Source organism: Scyliorhinus torazame, chromosome 6 (assembly GCF_047496885.1).
Source record: "Scyliorhinus torazame isolate Kashiwa2021f chromosome 6, sScyTor2.1, whole genome shotgun sequence".
Taxonomy (NCBI): domain Eukaryota; kingdom Metazoa; phylum Chordata; class Chondrichthyes; order Carcharhiniformes; family Scyliorhinidae; genus Scyliorhinus; species Scyliorhinus torazame.
In genome coordinates, this window is record NC_092712.1 from 294,506,429 (window position 1) to 294,530,566 (window position 24,138).

Consider the following 24,138-nt stretch of genomic DNA (forward strand, 5'->3'; position numbering starts at 1 on the left):
ACTGTGCAAGCGCGGATCCCGTTACGTCGCTGCTAGCCCATTTCGGGCCGCAGACTATCGGCCCATTTTTATGACGTGACGCAAGTGGGATTTGCGCCGTTTTTTGCGCCGATCGGCGGAGTTTCCGCCGATAACGGAGAATTTCGCCCCTGGTCCGTCGTATCGAGGACCTGTATGCGAAGCTCAGCGGGGGCAAAATGTTTACAAAACTTGATATGAGGCACACATATCGGCAGGTGGTCCTGGATCCGGGTTCCCGGAAATTCAGCACTATTAACACCCACCGGGGGCTGTACGAATATACCCGCTTGCCGTTTGGGGTTTCCTCCGCCTGTGCGATCTTCCAGCACGTTATGGAAAATATCTTATGGGGTTTACCAAGGATGGCCGTATACCTCGATGACGTTTTCAATACCAGCACCTCCAACCGGGAACATATGGAGAATCTGGCCAAAGTTCTGAGGAGCTTTGAGCAGGCTGGCATCCACCCCCGTAGGGAGAAATGCGTATTTCATGCACCAGAAATCATTTACTTGGGTACCGGCTTCCACCCGGTAGAGGACAAAGTGCGGGCAGTCCGACAGGCCCCATTCCTCGCCACCCGACGGAGCTCTGCTCTTTCCTTGGGCTCGTCAACTATTACAGCAAATTCATATCCAATATAATCTGCACCACCAGCTCATGAAAAAGGGGCAACAATGGACCTGGGGCCCCTCGCACCAGAAGGTGTTCAAGGAGGTTAAGCGACAACTATCATCCAAGGAACTGCTAATGCACTGCAACCCATCGAAGCTCCTCGCGTGTGAGGCCTCGTCTTAACACATCGGAGCGGTTCCAACACACGGAATGCCCAACGCTCAGAACGGCCGATAGCCTTTGCATCTCGCAAGCTTGCTGATGCCGAACGGAATTATGTCCCCAACCAATAGGATCCGTGCAGGTTATAACAATTCTTTTTGTTCAATAGTTCTTAGTTTCTTTTGAAGTCTTTAATTTCTGCGTTTCTTCCAATGGGAATCCATCATGTTCTCACTGGATTTCACAAATAGAACCTTCATTTCTACTTGTCTTAACTTAAACCAAACTCTTTGTGCTTTGCTGTTGGCCAGCCCTCTGACCAAGGGTTGACTTGCTTCCATTCTGCAATTCTCTCATTGCCCTTCTTGTGGGATCTCTCTCCTTCTGGGGTCTTTTGTTGCCTTCTTTCTGAGGTTATTCATTGCCCTCTTTCCAGGGTCTTCTTTTTCCCACTTTCTGAGATATTTGATTGCCTCAACTTTGAGGTATTTGTCGCCTCCTCTTTGCAGTCTCTTTGCTTTTTCCTGAAGGTATTTTATGACCTCAAGGTTTTCTGATGCCTCTTCCTGGAGAAGGTCAATGCTTATGGACCTTTTTTGAGAGTTTCCCCCTATCTGTGGTCTTCTCCAGTTTTCACTGAGCTGTTAACAGTTGCTGGCTTTCTCTCTCCGTGTTTTTCTGGCACTTTTGAAGTTTTGGCGCAAACTTGACTGTTCTTTATTGAAAGTTTAAAGCTTCACTTTTACTAATGGTAAGTCCTTTTAGTTTTTTGTTTCTCCTGGCTATTTGGAGTGTCTTTTATTTCTTCTTTTTGATGTGCTGTTTTTTCTTTGTGTCAATTTCACTGGCACTCGAGGTCCGATGGGGCAGTTGTCTTTAAACTGGTTTAACTTTTTTTCAAATGTTGAGGACTCCTCTTTAAATAACTTCATAACTTGTCTGTTTGAAGTCCATCACTTGCAGGGATTGCTGCCATGGAGCTTGTCAGTTTCAGCCTCTTGATATTCCCACGCTCAGGGAGTAGCTCCTTGAAACATTTTTTTTCACGTAACGCCTGCTTTCTGCGTGCTCTTCTTTAAAAAAAACTTTGCAGCAACTCTTTTTTTAAAACTTAAGTTCCATTAAAAAAAAGACTTAAAGCCACAGCTCTCGCTTCGCAGGGTTATTTTCTCTTGATTTTTTTTCTTTATATATTTCTAAACCATTGATTGGACTGGCCAATTCAGGCTTGTTCTGCGCCTGTCTCTCAGCCTCTCCAACACACTTAGCCTCCTGGACTGCCTCCTAGTCTACTATGTAAGTGGAGGTATGATTCTGCACTCCTTGTGGATTCTGACCCAGGGATCTTGCCGTGTTCTCTCCATTGCTCACCCATCTTGTAACTGTCCATCTTTTCTGATTCTACATTACTCAGGGTCTGGCGATATCTCAATATCGCAAATGGATCTCTTCGCCCAAAGAGAGACATTCTGGTGAGTATTCTTTTTCCAGACTTAGATTAAAACAGGATACTCACAGGTGTCAGGCCAGAGGCAGTGTCATGATGATTTTATCCTCATCGCCAGATGTAATGATGCACTTACAGGGACTTCAATTGAAACACAAAAGGTATTTATTAATAAGAAAAACTGTACAGCAGCATAGCCAGCACGGTTGCACCGAATTCCCTACATGTCTTCTGCCTAGGAGAGGACTCCACCCTCTGGGGTGATTTACCCACTCTTGTGTCCCAGTTCGTCTCCCAAGCCAGGTGACCCTTACTCTGCAGTGTTGACCTTAAAGGGACAATCACCACAGGCAGCCAGTCTTCTTGTTGGGTCTGGGGTTCTTGCAGTAGCTTGGAATGTTTTGGAATCATTGATAATACCATTAATCAGTCCTGGCCACAATTGTAATCAAAAGTAGTATAGTACAAGTCTCTGGAGAGTGGCTTAACCTTCTGACCCAGATCAGAGAGATATATCTTTACTTGCCATCTACTTTAATTCACTAGTTATGTGGGGTGTTGCCAATACACAATTCACTCCTCTAGATGTCTGCAGCTAAACTGCATTGAACTATTTTTGCACAGTTAATGTCTGACTCTTGTGGCTTTTCAATTCTTTAGGGAGAATGGCAGGGTTCCTTGGCATTTATGCGCTCGATCAATGATGTTAATGTCGACTTCACTGGCCCTCGTTACACTGCCCTAGATTCATCTAACTCTGCAGTGTTGTAAGTATCAGCCATGAGAGAGTTATGACCCAATTACCTAAAGTATTTGACTATCGCGCATGCACAGAGAGAGCTATATTGTGAAAGTGAAATGAAATGAAATGAAAATGAAATGAAATGAAAATCGCTTATTGTCACAAGTAGGCTTCAAATGAAGTTACTGTGAAAAGCCCCTAGTCACCACATTCTGGCACCTGTTCGGGGAGGCTGTTACGGGAATTGAACCGTGCTGCTGGCCTGCCTTGGTCTGCTTTCAAAGCCAGCGATTTAGCCCTGTGCTAAACAGCCCCAGTGCAGATTTCTGTGCAGATGTCTGTACACCTCTCGAAACACAGCCCCCCAGATTGAAATGTGAACTACGTGGAAAAACCTGAATGCAAGTTTCAAATCGTTTCAAGGAAGAGTTGCATTTATTAATGGTCTTTCATGACCTTGGGATGTCCCAAACTGTTTTACAGCCAGTGAAGTGCTTTTGCAATGTAGCATTGTAGTAAACACTGCAGCCAGTTTTCAGGTGAAGCAATGTGATGAAGACTGGGTAATCTATTTCAGCGGCTGTGGTAATACCAGGTATTGCGGTACCTGAGAGGTGGATGACCATTGGTTAGACCCAAGAGTCTAACATTGGCTGATGTACATGTATAAGAACCGGTGCCGTCCCAACAGCCTTCACTTTCTGTATCGAAGCTGCTGGGGAAGAGTTCTAGCAGATTAAAGCCTTCAGTTATGAATCACTTTGTCTTGAGAGTAATTGATTGCGCATCAGCGGCTTTAGTTAGGAGATAAACATTGGCTAACACATTAGGAGAACTCCCTTGCTCTTCTTTGAAATGGGGGCCATGGAATCTTTTACTTTCACCTGTGAGAATAGGTGAGGCCTTTGTTTAATGTCTTCCAAAAGCTCAGGAGGCCTGAGAAGGTAAATCCCAAAGAACTTCAATTCTACAACAAAAGTAAAAGCCGTAACGTGGCTTACAGCTGCAAGGTCCCAAATGAGACTACAGTTCTAGCCGGTCCCTGTCTGGGCCGGCTTTTATAAGGTGATCCCCAAGAGCCCCAGCTGCTGGACTTCCACCCAGTAGCGGGGGAGCTCATATTCCACGAGTCGAACGGGGGGATCAATTGGGGAGCCCTCTGTGGGTCTCATGAGGGTTATTACATGCCTCATCCAAAATGTGACGTGTCCAATTATGCAGTGCTCCCGCAGTACTCCACTGTGAATGTTTGCCTGAATTTTACACTCAGGTCACTGAAATAGGACCTAACCTACAACCTTTTGACTCCGAGATGAAATTGCTGCTAATGAGGCCAAGGCTGACACGTTGTGACAAAATATATTTATTTTCCTAGGTGTGAAAATGCCAATGAGGTGCGCCTGGATATGCAAGCGACTGAGAACAAAGCAAAGAGCCCAAAGGATCGAGAGGAAATAGTCACTCACCACATGTTGCAGCAACATTTATACAAACCCCGGCAACGGGTAAGGAAACTTATGTGGCCCATTCGGACTGTTTGTGCATCTTCCCTTCTGGATTTGGGAAGTGTTCAGAATTCTAAATTGTGCATTTTTGATTTTTAATTCAGTTTAAAACCCAGGCGTTGATCTGATAAATGCCAATGCACCCGCTATCGTCACCTGACATCCAGTTGTTCAAGGTGTTGCTGAATAATAGGTTGTCAAAGTACTGTCGCCGAGTAAATATTAATCACCCTATTTACATATATTAGCATTTTCTGCCCGGGATCTGGAATGTTTCAGAGAACAAGTGGGGCAGATGCGACCTCACAAGCTCAGAGAGGTAAAGCTGGCTCTTCGGTACAAACAGGCAAGAAATTTAATTTTTATGAGCGAACTATGGAATTTTTAATTTTGGGAGTAAATTTTTAAAATCATTTTCTTATTTATTTAAAGTTTTGTCTGAACACATTAACTCATTCCAGAGGACAGTGCTGGTTCACCTCGCTGGAATTAAAATAAACAAATAGACACTACCCTTGTTGCCTGTTTCGATCCCAACAGCGTCGCCAATACTGTTGCTAATATTAATGATAACAAGCCTTCCCTTATATCGATCAAATGACCACACAGCCAATTAGTTAGTTCAAAAGATGGTTTATTTACATACACAAGAGTAACCTCGACATGCAAACACAATATCTACTATGCGTTAAACTACACCTATCAGCTATAATAACCTATACTTAACTTCAGGGCGACTGGCACTGTGCAAATGGATAAGGCCTTTATCTGGATTTCACTTGGCTGGTTCGAAGAAAGCGGCTCTGTCTCTGCTGGACTCATCCGTCAGGTAGCGATCGTTGGCCTTGAACTTGGCTGGCTGTTCCTGCTACAATTGGTTTGGCACAGGCCGGATCCAAAAGAGACAGAACACAAGGCTGCGTCCTCTTTTATCCCTCCGGGATTTCGCGCTCTTTGGGACGGTCCTTAACCTTGGACCCAAAGGTTTGTCAGGGCTCTGATCACTGTCTTCGATTTTGGCCAATAAAGGGGCGGGTGCCTTGGTAGCTGGACGGGTTCTTAGCGGTCATTGACCTTGGCAGTTGGGCTTTCTGAGTAAGGGGAGTGGCGCCGATCAGTCTATGGCTATACCGGTTGCTTGATTGGAGTTCTATTGCCCTGAGAAAATGGGCCATTAAAATGCAAATGAGCGGGGGTTTCGATCAGGCCTGATTACCTGCGTTTCAGATACACATCGGCTCTGTATTTCTCTATAATTCCCATGGTCCTTTGCAGGAGGCCATCTTAGATGGCTACACCCAAACCCTCCCTATGATGATCCACAGAGAAGAATATGATGGTCCGACGAAGGATAAGGACCTGGGATGAGAGTAGTTAGTTCCAGGTTAGGTTCATAGAATCATAGAATCTACAGTGCAGAAGGCGGCCATTCGGCCCATCCAGTCTGCACCGGCCCTTGGAAAGAGCACCCTACTTAAGATCACACCTCCACCCTATCCCCGTAACCCAGTAAACCCACCTAACCTTTTGGACACAAAGGGCAATTTAGCATAGCCAATCCACCTAACCTGCACATCTTTGGACTGTTGGAGGAAACCAGAGCACCCGGAGGAAACCCACTCAGACGGGGGGGGGGGAAAGTGCAAACTCCGCACAGACAGTCACCCAAGCTGGGAATCGAACCTGGGACTCTGGAGCTGTGAAGCACCAGTGCTCACCACTGTGCTACCGTGCCGCCTCTAAGGCTCTAGGGGCAGGATGGTCTTGCTGTGTGGTGTGATGCCCATCGTTCTATGTTTTTGAATTGGTTTGTTAGAGCGTGAGCAGAAATCACACTTGTCAGCTCCTTTGTCCCCCTACAGTTGCAGCTATCAACTCTCTCACTGCTGGAAAGTTGGCCTCAGCTGGTATTCCAGCACTTCATCAATGGGTGTGTATCTAGAGAGTGAGAGTTGACTGGGAATGATGGAGATGAGACAAGTCCAAGCCAATATTCTCTGTCCATTTGTGTTCGTGCTGAACCCCTGCACCAGGCAGTAAGCCTGGCTCAATCCAGACCTTAACTTAAACGTAGAACTCCATTCTGCATAATAAAATTGTACAATCCATTTGTTAATTGAAATTTGCTGTTGTTCTCTAATGTACCTTTTGTCTGCTTCATCATCTTGGACAGGTTCCTTTTTTCTGAAGAACATTAGAATCAGTACGAGGCCATTCAAACCTTCAGGCCATGAAGTCTGTTCAAGGCTGTGATAGACAGATTTTAAGCAGTAAGAGAATCGAGGGCTATGGGAATAAGATGGGAAAGTTGAGTTCAGGATTATCATATCAGATCAGTCTTGACCTCATTGAATGATGGAGAAGCCTCGATGGGCTGAATGGCCTACTTCAGCTCCTACAACCTATGGTCCATGCCTGTTCTACCGTTCAATGCCATTTACCATCTTTGCTCTGCATCTCCTGATACCCTTTTCTAATCAATAAGATAAGAGAAGTGAGTTACTAACAGTGAAATGTTTCGTGCACGCTATGGGTGGGATTCTCCGACCCCCCGCCGGGTCGGAGAATCACTGGGGGGCGGCGTAAATCCCGTCTCCGCCGGCAGCCGAATTCTCTGGCGCCGGAGATTCAGCAGGAGCGGGAATCGTGCCGTGCCAGTCGGCGGCCCACCCCTGGCGATTCTCCAGCCCGCGATGGGCCGAAGTCCCGCTGCTTCTATGCCAGTCCCGCGTAAATTGACCCAGGTCCCTTACCGTCGGTACCTGGCGGCGCGGGCGAGCTCCAGGGTCCTGGGGGGGACACGGGGCGATCTTGCCCCGGGGGGTGATTCCACGGTGGCCTGGCCCATGATCGGGGCCCACCCTATATTCTTTTTTTTATTCGATAGAATCCCTAAAAGTGCAGAAGGTGGCCATTCGGTCCATTGAGTCTGCACTGACCCTGTGAAAAAACATCCCACTTAGGTCCACTCCCTCATCATATCTCCGTACCCCCAACTAACCTGCACATCTATGGACACTAGGGACAATTTTAACATGGGCAATCCACCTAACCTGCATATTCTTGGACTGTGGGAGGAAACTTTACCACCCGGAGGAATCCCACGCAGACAAGGGGAGAACGTGCAAACTCAGATAGACAGTCACCCAAGGCTGGAATTGAACCTGGGTCCGTTGTGCTGTGAGGCAACAGTGCTAACCACTGTGTCACCATGCCACCACTATTCATTTTTTGGGGCTGGCATTGATTGCCTAATTGCTCGCGAGAAGGTGGCAGTGAGGCCCCTTCTTAACCATTGCAGTCCATGTCATGTAGGTACACCCACAGTGCTGTTAGGAAAGCAGTTTAGGAATTTTGCCCAGTGACATTGAAGGAACGGTGGTATAGTTCCACATCACAAAGCTGTGTGACTTGGCGGGGAACTTGTGAGTTTAGACTCTCAATTGAGAGAGGTTGGACTCAAGCCTAAGGGTAGCATGTTTAGATGTACTACTAATAAAAAGAAGTGTGAAGTAGATACCAGACTATGCCTACAATCTGTCTAAGGACCAAGTTCCATGCCTAGAGTCCAAAACAGAAAGGACCCAATCTCACAACACTTTCTACCTTCAGTGCTTCGTCCAATTGATGTTCAACATGGAGGAGTACTGGTTCCTCAGCTAAAGGTGAGTGGTAAGTGGTATTCGGGCACAGTAGCACAGTAGGTAGCACTGTTGCTTCACAGCTCCAGGGTCCCAGATTCGATACCCGGCTTGGGTCACTGTCAGTGTGGAGTCTGCACGTTCTCCCCGTGTCTGCGTGGGTTTCCTCCGGGTGCTCCGGTTTCCTCTCCCAAGTCAGGAAAGACACGCTGTGAGGTAATTTGGGCATTCTGAATTCTCCCTCTGTGTACCCGAACAGGCGCCGGAATGTGGCGACTAGGGGCTTTTCACTGTAATTTCATTGCAGTGTTAATGTAAGCCTACTTGTGACAATAAAGATTACTATTATTATTCAGCAAGAGGTTTCTTTATCCATGGCTGACATGATGTCAGGAAACCTTATGGGGTCCAAAGTCAATGTTGAAAGCTCCCAAAGCACTTCCTCCTGACTACGTACCACTGTGCTGCCATCTCTGGTGTGACACAACTGTGGTGGTATGTATTAGGGGTCATGTGGGACTGTGAAGCCGTGATGCTATTGGCTGACAGATCCCGGGTCCTGGTTGGCTGTTGACTCCTGGCTCCGCCCTGAAGGCGGAGTATAAGAACCCGAGCTTCTCCCCGCCGCTTCATTCTGTTGCTGAACTGCTGGGGACAAGTCTCGCTTAATAAAGCCTGAATCGACTTCATCACTTCTCGTCTCTCTCGTAAGTCATTGTGCGCTACAATTTATTAAGCGAGCTTAAAAGACTATGGAGCTCCGGATCGCCCCGGAATGCCTGCGGATCAGCCCCCACGCAGCGAACTCGGCAGCAGTATTTAAACACTGGCAAGCATGTTTTGAAGGCTACCTCCGAACGGCCCCCGACCAGAAAATGCAGGTCCTGCATTCGAGGGTAAGCCCGGAAATTTACCCTCTCATAGAAGACGCAGAGGATTTCCCGACGGCGCTCGCATTACTGAAGGGCATCTACGTTCGGCCCATGAACCAGGTCTACGCGCGCCACCAACTTGCAACGAGACGGCAAAGTCCCGGAGAATCGCTAGAAGAATTCAACGCCGCGCTGCTAATTTTGGGACGGGGCTGCAGCTGCCCGCCGGTGAACGCGATCGAACACACGGACATGCTAATTCGCGATGCTTTTGTGGCAGGTATGAACTCTCCCCAAATCCGCCAAAGGCTTTTAGAAAGAGAGTCGCTAGGACTCTCAGAGGCACGGGCCCTTGCAGCTTCCCTAGATGTGGCCTCGCAAAACGCCCGCGCCTACGGCCCACGACCGCGCAGCAGCCCCTTGGGCTCCGTGGACCCCCGTTGCGACAAACCCCCCCCCCCCCCTCGAAGGCTTGCACGGTTAAAGAGCCAGACAATCCCGGTGGGGCCCGCTGCTATTTCTGCGGGCAAGCGAAACACCCCCGCCAGCGCTGCCCGGCCCGCGCAGCTATTTGTAAAAGCTGCGGCAAGAAGGGCCATTACGTGGCAGTGTGCCGGTCCCGGGGGCTCGCTGCAATCCCCGGAGAAGAACGAGCCCAGCATATCCCAAACACTCCCCAACCCCCCCAGCGCACCATGTGCGACCCGCGGGTGCCGCCATTTTGGGTCCCGGGCACCACGAGGGGAGGATGGGCGCCGCCATCTTGTGACCCCCCAGCCACGTGCGATTCATGGCGGCGGCCATTTTGTCCACCCCCGATCACGTGCGATCCATGGGGGCGGCCATTTTGTCCACCCCCGGCCGCGTGCGATTCATGGACGCCACCATCTTGGTTGACAACAAAGGACCCCAGCATCGACGGCTCCACGGGGTCCGAAGAAGACGCCGCGACACTACTACCACGACTGGCTTCGGTGACTCTGGATCAATCACGGCCCCGGACGCTCCAGACGACGACAACAACGGTGCTGATCAACGGACACGAGACACCATGCCTGATCGACTCCGGGAGCACTGAAAGTTTTATTCACCCAGACACGGTAAGACGCTGTTTTCTGACCATCCATCCAAGCACGCAAAAGATTTCCCTAGCTGCAGGATCCCACTCCGTAGAGATCAAAGGGTTCTGCATCGCGAACCTAACAGTGCAAGGGAGGGAGTTTAAGAACTACAGGCTCTACGTCCTTCCCCAACTCTGCGCGCCCACATTACTGGGATTAGATTTCCAGTGTAACCTGCAGAGCCTAACATTTCAATTCGGCGGCCCAATACCCCCACTCACTATCTGCGGCCTCGCAACTCTCAAGGTTGAACCGCCGTCCTTGTTTGCAAACCTCACCCCGGATTGCAAACCCGTCGCCACTAGGAACAGACGGTACAGCGCCCAGGACCGGATATTTATTCGGTCTGAAGTCCAGCGGTTGCTGAAGGAAGGCATAATCCAGGCCAACAATAGTCCCTGGAGAGCCCACGTGGTAGTAGTAAAGACCAGGGAGAAACAAAGGATGGTCGTAGACTATAGTCAGACCATCAACAGGTACACACAGCTAGATGCGTACCCTCTCCCCCGCATATCCGACATGGTAAATCGGATTGCCCAGTATAAGGTTTTCTCCACCGTGGACCTCAAGTCCGCCTACCACCAGCTCCCCATCCGCCCAGGTGATCGCAAGTACACAGCCTTTGAGGCAGACGGGCGTCTATACCACTTCCTAAGGGTCCCATTTGGTGTCACAAACGGGGTCTCGGTCTTCCAACGGGAGATGGACCGAATGGTTGACCAGCACGGGTTGCAGGCCATGTTCCCGTATCTCGACAACGTCACCATCTGCGGCCACGATCAGCAGGACCACGACGCCAACCTCCAAAAATTCCTCCAGACCGCTAACGCCTTGAACCTCACATACAACGAGGAAAAGTGCGTTTTTAGCACAAACCGGTTGGCCATCCTGGGATACGTAGTGCGCAATGGGATAATAGGCCCCGACCCCGAACGCATGCGCCCCCTTATGGAATTTCCCCTCCCCCACTGCTCCAAAGCCCTGAAACGTTGCCTGGGTTTCTTTTCATATTACGCCCAGTGGGTCCCCCAGTATGCAGACAAGGCCCACTACCTTCCCCCTGTCGACAGAGGCTCGCCAGGCCTTCAGCCGCATCAAAGCGGATATCGCAAAGGCCACGATGCGCGCCATCGACGAGTCCCTCCCCTTCCAGGTCGAGAGCGACGCATCCGACGTAGCTCTGGCGGCCACCCTTAACCAAGCGGGCAGACCCGTGGCCTTTTTCTCCCGGACCCTCCACACCTCAGAAATCCGCCACTCCTCAGTGGAAAAGGAAGCCCAAGCCATAGTGGAAGCTGTGCGACATTGGAGGCATTACCTGGCCGGCAGGAGATTCACTCTCCTCACCGACCAACGGTCGGTAGCGTTCATGTTCGATAATGCACAGCGGGGCAAAATTAAAAATGACAAGATCTTAAGGTGGAGGATCGAGCTCTCCACCTTCAACTATGAGATCTTGTACCGTCCCGGAAATCTGAACGAGCCGTCCGATGCCCTATCCCGCGGCACATGTGCCAACGCACAAATAGACCGCCTCCAAGCCCTCCACGAGGACCTCTGCCACCCGGGGGTCACTCGATTCTACCATTTCGTAACGTTCCGCAACCTCCCCTACTCTGTGGAGGAGGTCCATACAGTCACCAGGAACTGCCACATCTGCGCAGAGTGCAAACCGCACTTTTTCAGGCCGGATAGAGCGCACCTGATCAAGGCTTCCCGCCCCTTTGAACGCCTCAGTTTGGATTTCAAAGGGCCCCTCCACCCAATGACCGCAACGCATAATTCCTGAACGTGGTGGACGAGTACTCTCATTTCCCCTTCGCCATCCCCTGCCCCGTCATGACAGTGGCCACAGTCATTAAAGCCCTTGGCACCATATTCACACTGTTCGGTTGCCCCGCGTATATCCATAGCGACAGGGGGTCCTCCTTCATGAGTGACGAGCTGCGCCAGTTCCTGCTCAGCAAGGGCATAGTCTCGAGCAGGACGACCAGCTACAACCCCCGGGGGAACGGGCAAGTAGAGAGGGAGAACGGCACGGTCTGAAAGACCGTCCTGCTGGCCCTACGGTCCAGGGATCTCCCAGTTTCCCGGTGGCAGGAGGTACTCCCGGATGTTCTCCACTCCATCTGGTCGCTGCTGTTTACCACCACTAACCAAACACCTCATGAGCGCCTCTTTGTCTTCCCCAGGAAGTCCTCCTCCGGAACGTCGCTGCCGACCTGGCTGGCGGCCCCAGGACCCATCTTGCTCCGGAAACATGTGCGGGTGCACAAATCGGACCCGTTGGTCGAGAGGGTTCACCTTCTCCACGCGAACCCGCAGTACGCCTACGTGGCGTACCCCGATGGCCGACAGGACACGGTCTCCCTGCGGGACCTGGCGCCCGCTGGCAACACACACACACACCCGACACCGATCATCCCCTCCCTGCCACCGGCGCACCCCGCGACCGCCCCCTTCCCGGGGGGATCGGTCCTCCTCCCGTGCCCGCCCAGGAGTGAAACAGGAACAAACACCGAAACGCTCCCGGAGACGACAACGCCTGAACAAGCACCTGCACCACCACCGGGGCTGAGGCGATCGACGAGGAAGACCAGACCACCCGCTCGACTCGTGGCATCCGCGTGACACCAAGAATGTTGTATTGTAACAAAAAAAAATTTTTCCTTGCTAATATTGTAAATAGTTTCACAAACTTGTACATAGCCCAGTGTAGGGCTAAAACTGTAGTAACATGTCCAAAATTTTCCTTCCAGGGCCAGACTTGTAAACCCCTACCACCATGCGAACCACCACCCCGCCGGGTTCCTTTTTAACAAGGGGTGAATGTGGTGGTATGTATTAGGGGTCATGTGGGACTGTGAAGCCGTGATGCTATTGGCTGACAGATCCCGGGTCCTGGTTGGCTGCTGACTCCTGGCTCCGCCCTGAAGGCGGAGTATAAGAACCCGAGCTTCTCCCCGCCGCTTCATTCTGTTGCTGAACTGCTGGGGACAAGTCTCGCTTAATAAAGCCTGAATCGACTTCACCACTTCTCATCTCTCTCGTAAGTCATTGTGCGCTACAACGACATACATACGATTGATAATGAAGAAGTCTGGGCATTGTATTCAATGACCCATGTTAGGCTGTTGTCTAGCTATTTTTTGTGACAGTTCTCCCATTGCCCAGCTGTTAATGAGGACGGTATTATAGGGTTGACTAAGCAGATTGGGCCTTTGTCATTTCCTAGTGACTAGGTTGATGCCAGTTTTATTCTTGTAGTTACGAGTCAAGGGTCAACCACTTTGCTGTGAGTCACATGTAGACAAGAGTGGGTAAGGGTGGCAATTTTTTTCCCTTAAAGGGATTAGTGAATCAGCTGGGTTTTTGTGATAATCTGGTTATTTGTCATCATTATTAATGAGACGAGTATTTGAATTCTAGATTAATTAATTAATTGAATTTAAATTTCCCCAGCTGCCACGGTGGGAGTTGGACTCATGTCTCCGGAGGATTAGTCCGGGTTCCTGGTTTATTTATCCAGTAACTATAATCCCCTCTCTATATTCAGTGACCCAGTGGTTTCTTTTTCAAGTACAAGATCAACTACAGCCGCCATAAGCTGGTGCGCAGTGAAGACGAAAAACAAGATAAAGAGATTTTCCAACGCACCATGAAAATGAGGCTGGAACATTTCAAGCCCACCAAGCTCGAAGTCAATCACAATGCCACAATTAGGAACACAAAGAAAGAAAAAGCAACTGTAAAGGTAAACCAAAGTAATGGCAGCATTTTTTCTTTTGTTTAAATTGAGAATAAGGCTTTGTTTTTTCACGGCTGGTTTACTCTTTGTAAGTTATGCTTTGAAGCCGGACCACCATGCTTGAAAAATGGCGGGTGGGAGGGACCGTTTGTCACTTTCTGTAAAGTTGCTATGGTCTGGGAAGTGCAGCCTGAATGGAGTGCAAAAGCAGATTCAAAGGTATTTTACAACAGGTGATTGGATAAATACTCGAAACGAAAGAATATTGCCGGGCCTTGGGGAAGAGCAAGGGAGTGGGACTAATTAGATAGTTCATTCAAAGAGCTAGCACAGGATTGATAGGCTGAATGACCTCCTCCTGTGGTGTAAGATGCTGTCGTTCTATGGACTGCATATCAGCTAGCTAATTATTTGTGAACACAGCAACTCCCACTCATCTGGCATTGTGTTTGGCTGACCACTTGACTTAATCCGCCATCCAGTTAAGTTCCTGATACTTGCGCCCCAGTGTTTACATGGAGGTCAGGTGGGTGCATAGGAGGGGAGGGATGCATTGAGGCTGGGACTGTGGAGATGCTGTTGGATTTAATGGCAGGACCTCAGCTAGTGACTGTTAAAAGGTAGCAGCAGGAGGCCGTGGCTGAACACCTTTGGGATGTGGCCTAGCAAGCAGAAGGGTAGGAGATGGTCAGAGATCAGGGCTTATGTTCGGTGGTGAGGAGTGGGTGCCATATGGTTAAAGCAAGAGATCATCGGTGAGGACGCAAGGCTTTGCGCTTTGAGTGGGGGCTATTTTGGGGGAGGGAAGGTCTGTGATTGTGGCAGGTGAGAGAGAGAAGCCAATCATCAGACAGTAGGCTGAAGAATTCCTTGAGGGTCTGTGGAAAACACTCCAGTTCCAGAAGAAGTGCTGTAAAAGGCATTTACTTACTTGAGCAAGCAGTTACTGACTCACTTTCGCTGTCTGGCATTCTGGGCCCTGAGAGACTAGTGCTAAATTTAACCAGTGTTAAATTGAATTCAGTCCACCAGTTGTACTGTGAGCCTGATTGAAGCACAATATGTTAATGAAATAACCTGCCTTATCCCCTCACACTCGCAATGAAAGCCAGCACCATGTGAATGGCAGTGAGGATAGCATGTTATCTGTTTTTGCACTTTTAATGACATATACCCATCTTCCCAGAGCCCCCATGAGTCTCTCTGTGTATTCAATATCAAGCTTTGAAAAAGAGGCCATTGTATTCCCATCCCTGTCACAGAGCCAAAATGGCCCTGACCAAAGTCACAAATTATTATGTACATGACGGCGATCAGGGTAGACTATTCCTCTTTATCCTTCCCAGCCTGTCTGCAGCCTTTGAGGCAGTTGACCACACCATCCTCCTTCAATTCCTCTCCATTATTATTCAGTTGGGTGGGATTGAATTTGCCAGGATCCATTCTTATCTGTCAAATCAGATCACGAGAATCGTCTGCAATGGCTTCTCTTCTCACTCCCACAATGCTACCTCAGCTGTCCCCCAAGGATCTATCCTTGGACTCCTTATTTATGATTTACGTGATTCACTGTGACAACATTATCTGAAAATACAGCATCAGGTTCCACATGTAGGCTGATCACTCCCAGATCTACCTTACCACCACTTTTCTCAACCTCTCAACTGTGTCTGAACTACTTATCTGACAAGCCATTCCTGATCATTCATAATTAGGAGGACCTAAGCCATTGTCATCAGCGCAGGTTACATTTAGGCACTGACACCAACCCTCACTCTCACAACATTTTAAGCCGAGAGAAAATGTTTGCACACCCGTTTTTGAGCCCAAGGTGATCTCCTGATCACATATTTGCATCATGACTCACATTGCCTACTTCCATCTCCTTGACATTGCCCAAATCCAGCCTGCCTCGGTTCATCTGAATTGAAACCCTCCGTGCCTTTGTTACTTCAATACTCTTCCAACACATCCCACCTTCTGAAACCATGAACTTCAAATCATCTAAATATCTGCTCCCCATATCCTAACTCACACCGTGTACCTTCACTCATCACCCCTGTGCTCAATGACCTCCATTGCCCGGTTGAGTAAAGACCCATTTTAAAATTCTTATTTTCAAATCTCTGCATGTGCCTTAGCCCTTCCTATCTCTGTAACCTCCTTCCACCTCAAGATCTCTGCGATTCTCCAATTCTACCCTCCAGGTCATCCCTGATTTTAATCAGATCACTCTTGGCCACTGTGCCTTCAGTTGCCTTGGTCGCAAGCTCTGCAATTGCCTCTCTGAACCTCTCTACCTCTCTTTCCCTCTCCAAGATGTTCCTTAAAACCTATCTCCTTTTGGCCAAACTTGTGGTCATCAACTCCGATACTTCTTTGAGGCTCCGTGTCAAATTCCTGTTAAGAACCTTCTGCTTCCCCTCTCCCTCTTCCTATTCCCTACCACTTCTGGAAATTATTGGAATGGCTCCCGGCTGAGAATGCAGCTGAGTAATGTTGAAATCTACTGGAGGAGCAGGTGATCTGCTACAGAGTCCACTTGCCAATGAAGGCACTTCCCTCCACAGTGTTCCATGAATGTCTGTGTGCAGATTTACAGAGGAAGGGGATAAAGATAGTCGATAATTTATTTTGCATGTAAATGATGAATTTAGTTATAATTGGAGTTGCCTTTGCGTTGATTGCTTTTGCAAATCAATGATAATATTTTTTTAGGAAGCCAATGTCCCTTTTAATCCCATGGACTTTTTGTCACATTTGATCTGAAGGTGAGTTCCTGTTATGCAGGTTGGGTGGATTGGCCAATGCTAAATTGCCCTTAGTGTCCAAAAAGATTAGATGGGGTTACTGGGTTCCAGGATAGGGTGGAGGTGTGGACTGAGAGAGGGTGATCTTTCCAAGGGCCTGTGCAGATTTGATGGGCTGAATAGCCTCCTTCTGCACTGTAAATTCTATGATCTATGATTTCCGCACCATCACTAAGACCGCCTACTTCCACTCTGTAACTTCACTCAACTCTGCCCCCTCCCCCCCACCCCCCCCCCACCCCCCCCCCCCACCGGTCTCAGCTCATTTACTGCTGAAACCCTCGTCCACACCTCTCGAAATGACAATTCTAATGCCCTCCTGGTTGGTATCTCACATTTTACCTTTTGTAAACCTGAGGCCATCCAAAACTCGGCTGCCCATGTCTTAATTTGCAGCAAGTCCTGTTTCCCTATCAGTCCAGTCTACACTGGCTCTCTGTCAAGCAATGTCTTGATTTTAAAATTCCCATCCTTGTTTGCAAATTCCTCCGAGATACCTGTGCTTTCATTCTGGCCTCTAGAGCATTCTCAATCATAATTTCTACACCATTGGTGGCTGTGCCTTCAGTTGTCTGAGCCTCAAGCTCTGTAATTCCATTATCACACTTCCCCCCTGCTCAACCTCATTTCTTCCCTTTACGACACTGTTGCACAGCACCAGGGACCCGGATTTGATTCCGGCCTTTGGTGACTGTCTGTGTGGAATTTGCACTTTCTCTCTGTGTCTGCGTGGGTTCCCTCCGAGTGCTCCTGTTTCCTCCCACAGTCCAAAGATGTGCAGGTTCGATGGACTGGCCATGCTAAATTGCCCTTTAGTGTCCAAGGATTTATGTGCAGGTTAACTGGGGTTACAGGGATAGAGTGGGGTAGTGGGCTTAGGTAGGATTCACTTCTGGAGGGTCGGTGCAGCCACGATGGGCCGAATGGCCTCCTTTTGCACTGTAGGGATTCTATGACACTCCTTAGAACCTATCTTTTTCACCAAGGTTATGGTCATCTGACCTAAATATGTGCCTCGGTGTCATACTTTGTTTTATAATCTTCCTGTGAAGTGCCTTGTGATTGTTCATTACATTAAAGGTGCTATATAAATATATGTAGTTGCTGTTATAGTTGTCCTGATTTTACCACAGAAACACAGTGATGTAGTGCCAAATAAACAGACCCTGACACACTCCGATGCTCTGCACAAAGATAAAGGTACTTCTTTGCATGCATTTAATTCCTTGTTAACTTTAACCTTTTACTGCCCTCCTTCCCAAGCTCTCTGATGCTGACTCCTTGGATTGACTGGTCACCCTCCAAAACCTTTACCAAGTTACTACTCCTGCGTGAGATTGGATATCGGAGTGAATCTGATGTTAACCTATTCAAAACCCACTCATTTGTATTGAGTTATATCTTGGCCCAATGAACATCAGGAAGTCATTTGAGCTTGGGAATAGCAGCTTTGTCTTCACTGGTCATGGGAATTGTTGAAGCAATCAAAAGAAGGAAGTCTGATATTTCTCTCCCCTGCCGAATTTCCCGCTTCTTAGGTTACTGAGGCTCATTGCAGCATCCCTCCTCTTGGCCTCGCTAAGGTCAATCATCATTGACAAGGCATCAAAGCCGAGACATCTCAGGCAGTTTTTCCTCTGCTGCTCAATATTTAAAATCTACTATATTTGTAATTCATAGATTAGTGTTCAATTTAATTTCTAGCAAACTTGCCTAGAGATCCTGCAGTGTAACATAAAGGTGAGTGTCTATCGCTTCCAAAGTTATTCCAATTCTCTTCATGGAATACCCCAAGGCCCTTTGCGATTGCTCCCAGCGCTCTTCGTTGACTGCAGAAGGTGAACATAAGTAGCACAAGAATTACTGACTTCTCTTCTGTTGAATTTCCCCCCCTATTTAATTCTTAGGCCTTCCTTTGAAGAATAATAATGCCTCTCCTGGCAGCAGTGTGACTAAATTGGATAGCTCCCAAAATAGATGCGAGGATCAGACACACACACCCTTCATACACACACACACTCCCCTCTCTTTACACACACGCACCCTCTATACACACACAAACACACACACGCACCTCTATAAACACACATGCACCTCTATATACACACATCTCTCTGTACACATGCACACCTCTGTCTCTCTCTATATACGCACACACACCTCTCTCTCTCTCTCTCTCTCTCTCTCTATATATATATACATATATATATATATACACTCACACAACTCTATATATACGCACACATATCTTATACACACACACCTCTATTACCCACATGCACCCCTATATATACACACACACATCTCTCTTTACACACACACCTCTCTCTCTCTCTCTCTCTCTATATACACATATATATATATATATATATATAAATACACACACCTATTCCACATGCCTGTATGTGTTGGCTGTCAGCAGTCCAAACACTGTCCTTGCAACCCCACGCCACTGATGAAGGGGTTTCCCCTCCAATCACCAGAGCCTGCCTGCCCAGCCCAAATTCAGGGACACATTAACTTTAAATTTGAGGTGCCGTCTCGTTTTCTGTGCAGCCTCATCAGCAGCCAACTCTCATCGTGAAATTGCTGAGGCTGTAGAACTACCAGTTCTGTGACTGGGCCGGAAGTGTGCAGTGCCAATGAATCATCTTCAATTGGGCACTGGACCTAGCAATGGTCTCCTAATTGGCCATCGCTGGGACGATTGCTGCTGTTGGGGCTCACTCTGTGCTGGGAAAATCCCAGCCGATTTTACAGCCCTGATGTCAGATCTGTGACCTGAATTAACTCTGTTTCTCTCTCCACACTTTCTGCCAGTGCTGCTGAGTGTTTCCAGCATGTTCTCTTTACATTTCAGATTTACAGTTTTTTACTTCAGTGTCACTTGAATTGACAGTCACAGGCACCAGCTCAGATGTGGACATTGCACATATCTTCGAGGATAGATTCGAGGGAGTATCTGCATGTGGTGACACACATTGGCACAAATGGATTGTAGCAAAGGCAGGAAGCCAGAATAGCGGGCAGTTTGTGGAGGGAGAGGTCACTCACGGGTCGTGCTGCCGAGGACTCGTATGAGGATCTCCATGGGGGGGAGGGGGGAGCACCAGAATGCTGATGGGTATACCCAACAAAATAGTTAGCGGTGGATTGGGCCTAGGTGGGTTGCTCCTTCAGAGGGTTGGTGCGGACTCGATGGGCCAAATGGCCTCCTTCAGCACTGTAGGGATTCTAGGATTCTAAATGGGGAATCGGAAATGTAGTTGCAAGGACTACACCCAGATGAATTCTGCATGGACAACCCAAGAAGTTAGGGGCTGTCTACATTATCTGCTGCAGTTCCTCTGCTTCTCCTTGTCCTTCTCCTCAGCTGCTCCCTGTATAACTGGTGGCAAGCGCTGTTCCCTCCTAATTGGGAGGGGCGAGGTTGTGCAGCGTGTGTCAAGTCACCACGTCTTGATGCACACTCTACTGAGCGCTGTAAATCTTCTACAGATTGGTCCAGGCAGCAGAAACATTGTTTCAGGATGCCTGTGGTCTGTTCTATCGCATAGTGTGGGGCAGCATGGCTTCCCTTGAATGCATGTGTTGTGCAACAGAGATATCAGCTATGCAAACAGTAGACAGGTCACCCTGAGTTCACTTTTTGGTTTGCCGTGGTGCCTCCATTGCAGCTGAAACAGCAGACTGCCACAGAATGAAGTCATTATGGCAGCATATCAGCATTGATCGCCATGATTTGCTGCCTATATTATTAAATCGACTGGACATTCTCCTTTCCGCTCTGGGACAGGGCAGAGTTGACAGGTGGCACCTACAAACCAATGCCTGTCCAGTCAATGGAACCGGGGAACATCTGGAAACCTGCACTCCGAGTGAAGCTGCATGCTCCCTCCGTTTTCTTCTCTCCGGCAAGAGAGAATGAAATGGCACAAATGAGAGCTGCCAATGAGTTAACTGCACCGGTGATCTCCCTCACGCAAGACTGGACAGAAGATATCTACAGATTTAGCTTCAAAGAATTCAGACACATAAATTCATCACCACCAACATTGGTCATTGACACTGGCAGTCTGGCCTTGTCCTTTCTCTGAGGTTGTAATTGTGGTTGCAGCAGATGGCAGGTTTCAGTGAGAATGTCCTTTTGTGAAGTGCAGACATTTCACACATTGTTTCTTGCTGAGTCCCAAACAGAGGAATTGTACCCTGAATACCCAGGCTAGGTATGGCTGAGTGCCCTTCTATCCTTCTTCCTCCCTCTTCCAGTATCATGCTCTGCATGGTCTCTGTTTATTCTCCCAGCATGCTGTACTCCAGAAGGGATAGCACTAGTGTACCCATGTCTTGGAGAAACTGGTTTATGCTGGACCTTTGAAATCAGCAAAAAGTCCTTTACACCATTCCCTATGGCTATTTGTTACTTGAAACAACCATATAAAGTACCAAAAGTGTGTTGAATTGTATCACAGCCAGAAGAAATTAATCAGCAACTAATCTGCAAGTAGCTCATAATGTCTTTATATGACACTGTTTGGAGGTCCTATCAACTATTGAATGCATGTTTAGGTGCGCAAAATTCAGCAAGTATTCATTTCAAAAATGGTTGATACACCAATATGGTGTTCTGCACAATTCACTTTACAAGTACAGCTACAGACACCACTGTGCAGGTCTAAAGCCACTCATACATTCAAAAAAATGGGTACTACTGAATTCAATTTCTTGCCATAAATATCTGCCTGCGTTCAGTGTTAGTATACTCGTCTCTTAAGCAGGAGTTCATAGGTTGCAGTCCCACTCCAGAGATTTGAACACAAAAACGTGGATACATGCAAGTAGCCTTTCTAACTTAAAAAAAAAGTATTTTTATTCCAACTCCTCAAAAAGCAAAATGAACAAACCCCAACTATTGTAGAACCCACCTCTCGCCCACTTAGAGCAAATTTCCTAACTGTTTTAGTTGGCCTAAGTGAGGCAGAAAATAATCATTAACTAAAATGCCTCAACCAATCAGGGTTGACTTTCCAATCAATCAGCACCCTTTTCTGATGCTTTATAAATTGTTGATCCCTTTAAAAGTTGGCATTCTTGTGTCTGTCCTGATGAGTGCAAGACAAAAAGCTTCAGCTGCATGTCTCTTTTTTAACAATAAAATGACTATGCTTTCTATTTAACAGTTTGACAGCATGTGCTGTCACCATAGCTGAGCTGAATCTTCACAAATGCTTAGTTCACTTGAGAACCTTATTAAAAAGTTGGAAGAAACATTTTATGCGGCACCTCTGGATTCAATCTATGGCATCAGTGAAAGAGTAACTATAACACTGCTATTGTTAAGAACTGTTTCCTTCTTGTTCCAGATTCTGAGGTAAAGAACCACTGTGACCCATCAGACGACGGAATTAGTTTCCTAATTACCCCGGAAATCAATGAATCGGAGGAAACAATAACTGGTAATATACCTTGTCTGTTCAGTGGTGAATGCTTCTTGGAATTTTTCCTCTGCTTATAATGTAACGGAGTCTAAAAGTTAGATTTGGAAACTCCAGCTAGTGCGAACTCCATGAGCCAAATGGCCTCCTTCTTCTGTGCTGTAGCAATTCATGATTCTAAGCAGTCTGATCTTAGTGGTCAGTGCATTGGCAACCTAGGCACCCTCAGCAATATTTTGTAAGAGAGGAGAATTCAGCCTGTCCTGATTGCAATCAAGCGATGACTTCATGAAAAAGCAAATGTTGGTTTAGTCCAGGACAAGGGCAGGACCATGTAGCTTACCAATGTTGGCTAATAAAACCAGGAAACAGAAAATGCTGCAATCGCTCATCAGGTCAGGCAGCATCTCCAGATAGAGGGAGTAGAGTTTGATGTTCTTTCTGGTGAAAGTGGAAAATCTTTTTCAAAGCCTCCTGTGACATGTCTGGTGTTGTATACTTTATACTCTTGCGCCACCTTGAGGCATTCCAAATCTTTTCACAATTGCACAGTCAGCATAGGTTTCAGCAGCTGTCATCCGGTAGATCCTATCGCAGATTCCAGAAGTGAACATGACTTCCTATAACCTAACTTCCTAGGGTTGGCTTCTGTAGAGGGTGGTCATGGTGCATTCTAACCTTTGTCTTATTATGTCTGCATTATGCTATTGTTCGCATCCTAACATTACAGTGTTTGCCTCTGACTATATGATGATTAGATTGGGTCTTTGTGCTAAACTTATGAATCCTTCAGAGATTTTTCTAACTATATCGCATTTTGCAATACCAAATAATTTCTGCTTGAACTTTTTCACTGAGGAGGATCAATTGGTTTGTCAAATAATTCCATTGTTGACGTCCGATGAAGGAACTATAATTCTATCCCAGAAGGTTAATTTACAGTTGCCAAGGAGTCCCAACAACTTCAGGCACCGCAGCGAATCCATTGATTCCTTTTTGCTAGCAGACATCTCGGAGGAGGATCCATTGTCTGAATCATCAATATAATTAAAGTATCCACTTTTCTGCCCTTTGCTTCACAGAATTACAGGCGATTGTCCTCAAAGCAATATTAAAAATTGGCCCGCATCAACCAGAGCATTTTCAAATGTACTTGTAATCAGGTTTAAGTTTTGTTTTTGAATAATTAAAGGTTTCATTATGCAATGTCCGGGTGAAGATAAAATAGAAACAACCAACATCGACTTCAGAAAGGAATATTGTGCTTGATGAGGAGGGGTCTGCAGGAAATGCAATTGATGTGGCGCACAGAGGCTGGGATTCTCCCCCAGCCGGCGGACGGGCCGTACCGGTGCCAAAGAGTGGCATGAACCACTCCGGCATCGGGCCGCCCGTAAGTTGCGGAATCCTCCGTACTTCCAGGGGCTAGGCCGGCACTGGAGTGGTTGGCGCCGTGCCAACCGGCGCCAAAGGGCCTCCGCCAGCCAGCGCGAGTTGGCGCATGTGCGGGAGCGCCAGAGTGTTCTGGCGCATGCGCAGGGGGGGTTCTTCTCCGCGCCGGCCATGGCAGAGCTTTACAGAGGCCGGCGCGGAGGGAAAGTGTGCCCCCATGGCACAGGCCCGCCTGGAGATCGATGGGCCCCGATCGCAGGCCAGGCCACCGTGGGGGGCCCCCCCGGGGCTGGTTCCCCCCGCGCCCCCCCCCCAAGGACTCCGCAGGCTGCCCTCAGAGCCAGGTCCCGCCGGTAAGGACCTTGTGTATTTCACGCTGGCGGGACCGGCCGAAAACGGGCGGCCGCTCGGCCCAACAGGGCCCGGAGAATCGCCGGGGGGGCCACTGCCAACGCCCCCCGACCGGCGCGACGTGATCCCTGCCCCCGCCAAAAAAGCGGCGCTGGAGAATTCGGCAGCCGGCATCAGCGGGGTGGGATTCACGCCGCCCCCCGGCGATTCTCCAACCCGGCAGGGCATCGGAGAATCCCGCCCAGACTCTTTCAGGAAGGTTTTGACAAGGTGCCT

The 24,138-nt window shown here is 48.2% G+C and overlaps 1 protein-coding gene across 1 annotated transcript in view; it reads left to right on the plus strand.

Moving 5' to 3' along the window:
* Window positions 1–23,220, plus strand: part of LOC140425514 (sodium/hydrogen exchanger 3-like) — a 175,929-nt gene extending 152,709 nt beyond the window's left edge. Inside the window, exons 11-16 of the mRNA XM_072509879.1 lie at window positions 2,906–3,012; window positions 4,363–4,492; window positions 13,707–13,880; window positions 17,818–17,884; window positions 22,048–22,143; window positions 22,946–23,220. Coding sequence (XP_072365980.1) covers window positions 2,906–3,012; window positions 4,363–4,492; window positions 13,707–13,880; window positions 17,818–17,884; window positions 22,048–22,143; window positions 22,946–23,166 — 795 coding nt within the window. The 3' untranslated portion in view covers window positions 23,167–23,220. The remainder of the gene's footprint in view (window positions 1–2,905; window positions 3,013–4,362; window positions 4,493–13,706; window positions 13,881–17,817; window positions 17,885–22,047; window positions 22,144–22,945) is intronic.
* The last annotated feature ends 918 nt before the right edge of the window (window positions 23,221–24,138 follow it).